We start from the raw sequence: 9,903 nt of genomic DNA on the forward strand, positions 1-9,903 counted from the left end.
AAATGAATGTAAAAGCAAGAAAATTGGTGTAATCGAGTACTCACATATCAGCAACAGATTACCATTGAAGCAACAATTATTTTTACAAACCCTGGAGGTGGTTCAACAAGGCCTCTGCTACAACAGCAGATGCAACTTGTTCCATTACAAAGAATTTGGTACATCGATCGTAAATAAAATGGAGCAACAAGCCTCCGGACATCGAGGAAGTACCGGAATGAAGAGCTGGACGCCTCCAGGCTTCAGCAAATTGCCGAATCTTGAATAATTGTTAAGAGGGTCGCCTCAGCTCAACATAGGCAAATCTTCAAATAACATTGAAGAATCATTCGACTACTAAGGACGCAATAACATGCATGGACCATGATGTCAACTGTAAAAAACATGAGAAAAGTAATAGCCACCAACCAATATCTGTCTGTCATGCTCATGCACAACTGCAATGCCCTTAGTCATAAGGTTATATACCAGTTATCCCTGTCTCTGGTACATTCTTCGATAAATTCTAGCACCTTCGAATTCTGCATGGATCTCTCGTTCAGTTCTTATTCCCATTGGATTGCTCAACAACCATCCCTCATCGTCGCACGGCATGTTAGGGTCAATTCTGTCTATGTGTATGAGTTTGTCCGAGTTGCCTTCAAAATAGTCCCTCATGTCTACTGCCACTTCCAGAACATCAGATTGAATGAAGACCTGTCCAACAAAAATGTGTCATTCAAGTGAAATGCACACAATCTATAAACATGCGGTATTATTGTTAAGTGATACTAAACATCAAAATAATTCTGAAAACAGAAAAGGAATTCTAGGAATATGGTGGAATACATATATCTTGTATATATAGACACACATATATGTATAACCTTTTTTCCTAAAAATGAAGAATCTGACTGTTTCACAATTTAACCAACGGGCAAGTTTTTGAAAAAATTAAAGGTTCCTCATCGGTTGGCTTGATTGATAGGAAATCTAGCCTGAAGATGATATAAACCTCTCGAAAGTAGCAAACCAGAAATATCATATGAAGCAAGTCATAAAACGCTGATCATATGTAAAATTGTAAATAGCTGTTGAAAAGCTCAAGGTGCAACCGTATACAAGAAACTGAAAGTTTATACTCGTACCTGACCCCCAGGCACTAAGCCATCTACAATAGATTCAACCAGAGGCTTCTGCACTACCCTTCTTTTATGATGTTTTTTCTTGAAATGGGGATCTGGGCACTGCATAGAGCGATGAATGTTAACTGTTTAACATATTTCAAAAGATAATTTATTCTAAACGAAAGGAATATCTTTCTTAAATCTTCACGTCCTTATAAATATATAGAGCTGAAAAGATGATCTCACCAAGATAGACACAAAAATCAAAGGGCCTGGATATGTGGATACAAGTTGTTTGAAGGAGATAGTCGCATTAGCAAAAATAAAATGTCTGCATTTACATATACATCAGGCACCAATTTCAGTGACTTCCAAGAGCCGTAATAAACTAAAATTTTGAATACCTTACATGTTCCTTAGAGCCAGCTCATTCACCCAATGTTCAGCACGTTTGGCCAACTGCACAAGAAGATAACTGCAGCTTATGATAATCGATTTCATGTTTTTGAGTTTCCACATAGGAAGAACTGCACTTTAAGTTTATACATATAGATATACATGTATACATATCTGGGTGTGCATGTGCAAAACAACTGAGGAACCTGTTGCCTACTTTTGGCCGTATTTCCAATCCCAGGTAATTCCTCAATCCTGAATTTCTTCTAGCAAGCCAAATGAGAAACCTGCCACTACCTGAAATTTTCATTATCTGTCTTAAGAAGACAATCACCAAATAGAAAATTTGAACTGAAAAGTATCACGTTACATTTATTCAGAAGGTCAAGCTCATTTTGTATTAAAGAGGTGATAAAGATCAATATCTTCTGTGACTAAAAAAATTGGTTCCCAAATGGAAAGACCATAAAACTTAATGTAATGCACGTTGTCAGTGATGCTGACACCAGTGTATACAGTCGGAATAAAAATATGTGTCGGCTACCAAAGCATAGATTAACATCCACACAAGGGTTACTGACATTGACATGCCCGTGGAAAACAAATCGATAATAAAATAAGAAGCGAACAACATGAAGGGCTAACTGAAGTGCAGAATAATCACTATTTAAACATAAGGCAACTTTTCCAACATTCATGACACTTCACCCCAGTATATTTTGCTCCAAAAGCTCAAGGTGCCTGGCCTTGCACCAATTAGGTAACTAATGATTAAAGTAATACCACAACTAGCAACTAAATGAAGACTGTGCTAATTAGAACATTGCAAGCAATTTGGAAGCATTGTATATACAAACAATGAAAAGTACAGTATTGACAGATAACAATACTTGTTGCATATCACATAAATCATAGATTAAAACAAAGCAATCAATAAATCATGGGAGGACATTGCATTAGATGAATAACACGTCACAAAAATATTTTACAAAAAATGTTTAGATGTCAAGAGAGGTAAATAAGGTCCTACCACTACCAATATCCACCATCAAAGGCAACGTCGGATCATCATACACCATACTCCAATCAGGCAATTCAACAGGAATCTACACACCAAAAGTAAAAGGTTAACTTTTTTTACCGAGTTGGAGAAATCATAAAATTTTTAAATACCAAATCGACAACGGTATAACTCAGAACCTCTCCTAGTCCCTATTCATTACTCATCCCGCGCACAAGCACTCAACCAACACAAAAACAAAAGGGCGTGAGCAAAAATCTGCTCCCTCTCAGAGAAATTACCATGAGTGTGGAACGAAGAGGATTGACATGCTGGCGGATTCTCACATGACCCACCTCCTGCAACAGGCCAATTATATCAATAGAAGTAGTGATTTTTTTTTCTCGGGCAAATAACAAAATTTAATGATAAACGATATAGAAACTTAAACACATAAACCCCAGCTGAAACACCCCGCAAATATTCAGCATTACGCGCTAAACCAACATAAAAGTAAACGAAACTTAGACACAGCAAGGTTATAAGAATCAAGCGCAATATCACAGGGCCGCATACACATGAGTGCGTATAGGGTCCAAATATACAGAGTACAGGCCTGGCAGAATTTTTCAGAGAGATCAAGATCCGCGTATTCCCGAGCGACGAGTTCTGGGCTTCTGATTTCCTGTTTTTCTGATATGGATAAGGGAGTAGACGCAGCCGTGCCCGCCGCAGAAGCCGAAACAGCAAAGTTGTGGAACGCGGGGAAAGATAACGTCTTCGGTGGGGCAAATGAAGCTAACAATGTTTTCTCAATACAAAGGGCAGAGCTTGGTCGGAGACATCTCGGAATTCCGGAAAATATGGAAGCCATCAGCGATTTCTGAAAAATCTACAAAATTCCACAAATTCGTATTTAGATTTTCTAAAGCATTTAAACATCCAAACATCAATTATTAAGCACTAAAACTGAAAATTCTTAATTGATAAATCTGAAATTTCGAATAATACTTACATAAATTCCGAAAAATAACCAATATGTCCAATCGGCTCAAATATTATACTTCAACCAACAATTTAACGTATATCAATTATAGGAATTCAAATGAACCGAAATACCCAAATTTCAAAATGTACCTCAAAGCTTCGAAATAGAGCTCCAAACAACCTTCCTCCTAATCTAGGCGACGGTCGGCGACGAAAAGGCGGCGAACGACGGCGGATGGGAAAAACGGGTTCGACGGAACGAGCTCGAAACTTATGAACATAGGTATCAATAGAAAGCTTACGTCGTTTGCTTTCAGAAACTACTATTATTTTCGAAATCTAGCCACGGACGAAGAAGTTATGGGCATGGTAAGAAACGTAAATGTTGAAGGAAAAAAGAAAAAGAAAGAAGATAGGAGAAATGTGCGGCCAAGAGGGAGAGAGAATATGAATGTATGTGTGTGTTTTTTATTTATTGATTAAAATATATTTTGATACACTAATTATTGAAAATGTTTTAATTTGTACATGATAAAATAAAAATTCAATTTTAATTTTAATATGAATTATTATTATATTGCTTAATTTTAAAATATGATATTTATTAAAAATTAATATATATATATATATTAATAAAACCACAAACTTAATAAATAAATCATATATGCATGTAGGACTAAAAATACTTATTAATAAATTATTTATAATTTAAAATATAAATAATTTATTAATAAAAAAACAATCATTAATAAATTATTTAAATTTTAAAATAAAATTTAAATAATTTATTAATGAAAAAATACTCATTAATAAAATTATTTATTTTTTTTAAAATATAAATAATATATAATGAAATTATACTTTTTCTATCAGTGTAAATAATTATTCATTTAAAAATTTGATATAAATTATATATTAATAAAACCAAAAAGTCAATAAGTAAATTATATGTATGTAGGACTAATATATATTTAATAACGATAAAATATAATTAAATAAATATTTATTAATTAATATTTAATTCAAGTGCGATTAAAAGTACAAATTTATAAATTATTAAATCAAGTGAAAAAATTTTGGGTTATTAAAACTACGTAAATCGAAACAATGAATGAAGTTTTTTTTTTTGAGATTTGTTTTTTCATGATCTAATCTGTAATGTTGAAATTTTTGTATCAAATATTAAAAAACTAAAATGGTGAATATGTTTGTTTCAATCATTTAAACACGAGATCAGCATACTTCGGCGATCTATATTTTTATCATAACAATATATTACAATATTTGTTGTATAATTTGAGTTGACAATTATTTATCATTATATATATATATATAGTTTTGATATTGTGAGCACCTATCATGTGCACTTATGTGTACATCTGATGATGTGACGTTCACCTATTTGATGTAGAGGATGTCACGTCAGCGATGCACACAAAAGTGCACATCATGGGTGCTCATAATATCAAATTTATATATATATATATTTATTAATTTTTAATAAATATGATATTTTAAAATTAATCAATATAATATTAATTCATATTAAGGGTAAAATTGACCTTTTATTTGGATCATATACCAATTAAGCCATTTTCAATAATTCGTGTTCCAATATGACATTTTACCAATAGTTCATGTACCAAAATACATTTTACTCTTTATTTATTTGCGCCATCAACTTTGCTGATCTATATTATTTCAACACTGCTATAAAAATTAAATATATATTTTTGTATTATTTATTTTTATTAATTCATATGTTTAACATGCAAATATATTATTTGATTTAATTATTATAATTTAACACTTTAAAATAATTAACTAAGAATCAACAGTCCTTACAATTTGCCTTCACTTGAACAACTTCTATCTCTATGCTTACGCATAAAAATTGATACACGTTTGCACAAGTACTTGTACAAATGAAATTTTCATTTATTTTAACCATTATTAAAAAGAACATCGACTTCAATTTTAAAATTATTGCAAACACTTATCAACTTATTTAACATTTTATTTATTATTTATTTATTTATTTATTATATATGGAAAAGCAAGTGGAATTTAATATGTAAGCAAAGGTCATTTGCAAAGAAATATACTTTCATTTCAAAATTTACACATAATGCACTTTAGTATGTAGATCTATTATTCGCCTTCGAAAAAAAAATGTAGATCTATTATTCAAAATCATCTTGCAAAATGTATTCTCAATTTCACAGATTTTCTAGAAATTTTATTTATTTAAGCGTATTGTTCATATATTTATGAAATATAGAATAAAATAAAAATTGAAATAAGTTGATGGATATTTTAAATTTTAGTAGTCTATTTTGTCATAAGTTATCAAATCAATTGATGTGATGATTAATCTAAACATATATTTAATGAAATAGAAATAGAATATAATAAAAATTGAAATAAGTTGATGGATATTTTAAATTTTAGTAGTCAATTTATCATAAGTTATCATCAAATTTAAATTTTTTTTTTTTGAAATAAGTTATCAAATTTAATTGATGTCATGTGATGATTAATCTAAATTAAATTGATATATATATGTAGTGAAATGTTTGGAAAATGCCAGATGTAGGGTTGAGTTGACTGGTGACTGTATTCTATAGTCTAGAGAGAGAAGTCGAAACATTGTAGAGAGAGAAAATGAAAGGAGGGAAAAGGAGAAGCAGCAGTGCTGAGCCCGTACAATCCCCTTACCCACCCTCATCTCCCACCCCAACCGACGTCAGCGACGGCGGAGTTGCGACTGAGTGGGTGGAGGAGAAAGAGGGTCTCCATAGTGGAGAGGGGAGCGAGAAATTCGAAGCTGCCGAAGATGCTTCCGAAGAGAGAGCAGGAGAAGATGACGATTCGGCAGCTGAGAAAGATTACGAGCCGTCGGAACCCTTTAGTATTGCAGAGGAGGCCGAGGGTGACAGGGTGAAGCTTGCTGAGGGATACTATGAGATTGAGAGCGTCCGCAGAAAGCGCGTCCGAAAGGTGAGATTTTTGGATTTTAATTTTTAGATGTTATCGATTTTTTTACTGAAGGTCATTGTGATTGATTTTGGGTTTTCTGTTGTTACGCTGGGGCTGATTTGGAATGCGGAAAAATGAAGGGTCAAGTTCAGTATCTCATTAAATGGTGAGTAATTTTCAACAAGAATGTAACATGTGAAAATGGGATTTTCACATCGTCAAATTGATATGAGTGGGTGGGGTTTCTTTTGTGTCCATGACCTGGATATGGTTTGTTGCTAATTGATGTTCGATGTGTGTTTGGGAAGGCGAGGCTGGTCGGAGGCGGCAAATACATGGGAACCTCTCGATAATTTGTTGCAGTGTTCGGATATTATTGATGCATATGAAGAAAGGTTTTTTTCTAAATCTTCTTCAGTTCTTGCTGTATCTCGTATACCATTTTGTGCTAATGAGGTCTTTGATCTGCTTGTAAACTAATAACTTGGTGCTATTTTAGCAAATCATGATTGCTGATTTATCTTATCAATTTTTATTTATTTTGGATTCTTTGTGGTTTTGTTGTGTTTCAAGTTTGAAGACCGGAAAAGGTAGGCCAACACGCAAGAGGAAGCGCCAAACTGGCATTACCCATGCTCAGATTAGGAAAAAGCAGCATTTCCCCAAGCAGAAGTTGCCAAAGCAGCAGCAATCCCCTGCAGCCGCCACTTATAATGTGCCTTCTCATGTTGTCAGGATCACTGAGGACCCTATTTCCTTTCCCAGGCTGAATGACTTTAGCAGCATACATAATAGTGGGGAGACAGACGTAAGCGGTGGAAACAGCATTGAAGTGTCCAAGTGGATGAATGAGAATGATGAGAGAGTAGTTTCTGTTGAGAGGGGAGAAGAAAAGGAGCTAAATGAGTTGAATTTGAAGCTTTGTGAACTGAAGGGAGCAACATCAATCGGCATGGAAGATGCTAATAGGATTGCTATTACTCCGGAGGAAGGTCAACCGAAAGGAGCAGATGTGCTGCCAAATGGATCGAGTAAAGCTGATGCTCTGGATGCTTACCAATCAGGTCGTTGTACCGGGGCTAAAAAGAGGAAATCTGGTTCAGTCAAGAGGTTCAAGCAAGATCTAACATCATACTCTATGGATGGTGCACAAAATGCACTGGCAACATGTACTGAAACAGAACCCGTGTTTGTTCAACATTCAGATTTTCTAGGGAGTTATACGAATTGCCAGAATAAGTATGCTGATTCCAAAACAGCTTGCTTCATTACTCAGATTCTCAAGCCCATAAGCTACAAAGCTTCCATATCAAACAACGTTCAAGAAGTCTTGGTAGCCTTCGAGGCAATGAGGTTTGTGATCAAACTCCTAATTTTCTTAGCGAATCTTTATCTAATGATTTATATAAAATGTTGATATTGAAGATCCAACATGAAAGTGAGTTTTTTTAAATATAAGAGGATGTACGACATTGGAAGAATAAGATTGTCAGATAGCAATTTATTGATCATCAGACCTTTGAAGGGTGTGGAACTATTTTCTTCCAATTTTTTTATTAGTCTGAAAGGGTTTTAAAAACTATCTTATTGTCCATCTCAGAGTTAATCATGCCCTAGAATTGTGGTTTCGTTAATTATTGTGTGCATTCTATGGCAAAGGTTATTTAGTGAAATTGATGGTTTGGAAAAGGTAGAAAGAAAAAAAAATATAATTTTGTCGTAACTGAGTTTAAACAGCATATTTGTTTTTTCAAACGACAAGTTGACTCAGGGGCCTGGAAAAAGATTGTAATAGATTGGAAAATTTCATCCCAAAACTCGAACCGGATTTTGAAACGCCAAAGTCTGACGTAACCAAGCCAAGCAGTGAACAATACCTTAGATGCTTGTTACCTTCTTGCGGGAAATTCTATGCCACCCCAAGGGCACTGCCCTGGGGTGGCGTGGCAACCCGTGATTGGGGCCCATTGATTTTAATCAATTATACTCTGCCACGCCACCCCAGGGCAGTGCCCTTTGGGGTGGCATATAACTTCCCCCTTCTTGCATGGGGTGCTGTCTTACGTGCGTTTTACAATTTATGTAGTTCTGAACACATCAAATCATCGATTAGCGTGTACTCATAATTCTTTTGCTTCATGATCCTCATTGCCATGCTGCCTGTAGGTCTGATGGATCTAAAGTTACTGTGGATAACAAATTTTTGAAAGCTAACAATCCCCTCTTGGTAAGCCTCATAATCTTGATAGTTTACTGTGTTCTTCGACCATAAAAATAATATTTCATTTTAACCAATACCTCAAGTCCTCCCCTTTATGATATGAATCATCAATGGTAATGTTTGAATTTTCACTGGCACCATTGTTTTCTCTTCTGCAGCTGATAGACTTTTACGAGAAACATTTGAGGTATAGTCCAACACGATGAATCCGGTTAGCCGGTTAAAGCCGAACAAGAGTAGAGTCATATATTGTTCCTATATGTGTATAGTTGTAACATTTTGTACCAAAGACTATTGCAGGCCATGCAAGCACAGTATCCATTGGTAGGATGGTAGATAGTGTTAAGCTGGAATGTACCACAACACTGATATATATGCTCTATTGCATCAATTTACCCCTTCATGCAGTTGAAATTATAGTACAAGTTATATTTATTTTCATTTGAAATTTTAGTTCTTCGCGTCTTTCAAGTCGTCCCATTTGGGTTGTTTTTTAACTGTTTGGTGATATTATGATATTTTGAGTTTGAGTTCTCAGCACATGGATAGATCAACACTTTTTGTTTATTTTGTTATTAGAATTGGGTGGGGTTTAAGGGTTTTGTTTCAAGGTAAATTCGAACTCACATCTTGACATGTTTATGTCACTGTACCGATGCATGATTGTTTATTTCCTTGTGAGGTCATGTACTTTAGTTGTATCATGATCTCATTTTCGATATCTGGGTATTTATTCCAGTTAGATTCAAATTTGATGATAAACATCTTACTAATTGAAATTGAAATATTCAAAAAAAAAAAAATTAGTAGCATAAAAAGTTATGTATTCAAGTACGATTTATCCAGTTTGTTACTTTATCTGATTTCACCCACAAAAAAAACAAATCCTAGCGTAACAAAATTATACTTTTAACAAATATATTTATGCCTCATGAGCTTATTCGAGCTTTTATCGAGCCTAAACGAGCTTAATATATTTAAATTATAAATTTAAATATTTATTAAATTAATTAAAAACTAAATTATATATTTGAAAAAAATATAATATTATTATTAAAATTTGTAATTTTATTCTAATAAATTAATTTTTATAGATTTTTCAATATTTTTCATAAGTAAAGTATAAATTTATAAATTAAATATCAATACTGTTATTTTTTCTTCTAAGAGATGACTTACGAGCTTGTTAACGAGCTTGTTCACGAGCTAACGAG

At 33.7% G+C, this 9,903-nt stretch overlaps 2 protein-coding genes across 2 annotated transcripts; one reads left to right on the forward strand and one right to left on the reverse strand.

Annotated features, from left to right (window-relative positions):
- Window positions 1–45: 45 nt before the first annotated feature.
- On the reverse strand, window positions 46–3,917 carry LOC140882055 (uncharacterized). Its single transcript, XM_073287800.1, has 9 exons — window positions 3,640–3,917; window positions 3,119–3,394; window positions 2,805–2,861; window positions 2,533–2,608; window positions 1,720–1,799; window positions 1,516–1,565; window positions 1,353–1,437; window positions 1,128–1,226; window positions 46–696 (listed from the first exon to the last, which is right to left on the reverse strand). The coding sequence occupies exons 2-9, from the start codon at window positions 3,374–3,376 to the stop codon at window positions 472–474; spliced, it is 930 nt and encodes a 309-aa protein (XP_073143901.1). The 5' UTR covers window positions 3,377–3,394; window positions 3,640–3,917; the 3' UTR covers window positions 46–471.
- A 2,180-nt stretch (window positions 3,918–6,097) lies between these two features.
- On the forward strand, window positions 6,098–9,125 carry LOC140882449 (chromo domain protein LHP1). Its single transcript, XM_073288459.1, has 6 exons — window positions 6,098–6,489; window positions 6,609–6,634; window positions 6,777–6,863; window positions 7,042–7,821; window positions 8,635–8,695; window positions 8,848–9,125. Exons 1-6 carry the CDS (start codon window positions 6,154–6,156, stop codon window positions 8,893–8,895), a joined length of 1,338 nt encoding a protein of 445 aa, XP_073144560.1. The 5' UTR covers window positions 6,098–6,153; the 3' UTR covers window positions 8,896–9,125.
- Window positions 9,126–9,903: the final 778 nt, after the last annotated feature.

The sequence above is a fragment of the Henckelia pumila genome, chromosome 2 (assembly GCF_033568475.1).
Source record: "Henckelia pumila isolate YLH828 chromosome 2, ASM3356847v2, whole genome shotgun sequence".
NCBI classification, from domain to species: domain Eukaryota; kingdom Viridiplantae; phylum Streptophyta; class Magnoliopsida; order Lamiales; family Gesneriaceae; genus Henckelia; species Henckelia pumila.

What these genes read in the sequence shown, in the direction of transcription:
- LOC140882055 (XM_073287800.1), bottom strand. Translation starts at nt 3,376, where the DNA reads ATGGCTTCCATATTTTCCGGAATTCCGAGATGTCTCCGACCAAGCTCT. An exon ending in CTCTTCGTTCCACACTCATG is followed by an intron (nt 2,609 to 2,804) that starts GTAATTTCTCTG and finishes TTTGGTGTGTAG; the next exon opens with ATTCCTGTTGAATTGCCTGA. An exon ending in GCTTAGTGCCTGGGGGTCAG is followed by an intron (nt 697 to 1,127) that starts GTACGAGTATAA and finishes TTTGTTGGACAG; the next exon opens with GTCTTCATTCAATCTGATGT.
- LOC140882449 (XM_073288459.1), top strand. Translation starts at nt 6,154, where the DNA reads ATGAAAGGAGGGAAAAGGAGAAGCAGCAGTGCTGAGCCCGTACAATCC. An exon ending in GTTCAGTATCTCATTAAATG is followed by an intron (nt 6,635 to 6,776) that starts GTGAGTAATTTT and finishes GTGTTTGGGAAG; the next exon opens with GCGAGGCTGGTCGGAGGCGG. An exon ending in ATTGATGCATATGAAGAAAG is followed by an intron (nt 6,864 to 7,041) that starts GTTTTTTTCTAA and finishes TTGTGTTTCAAG; the next exon opens with TTTGAAGACCGGAAAAGGTA.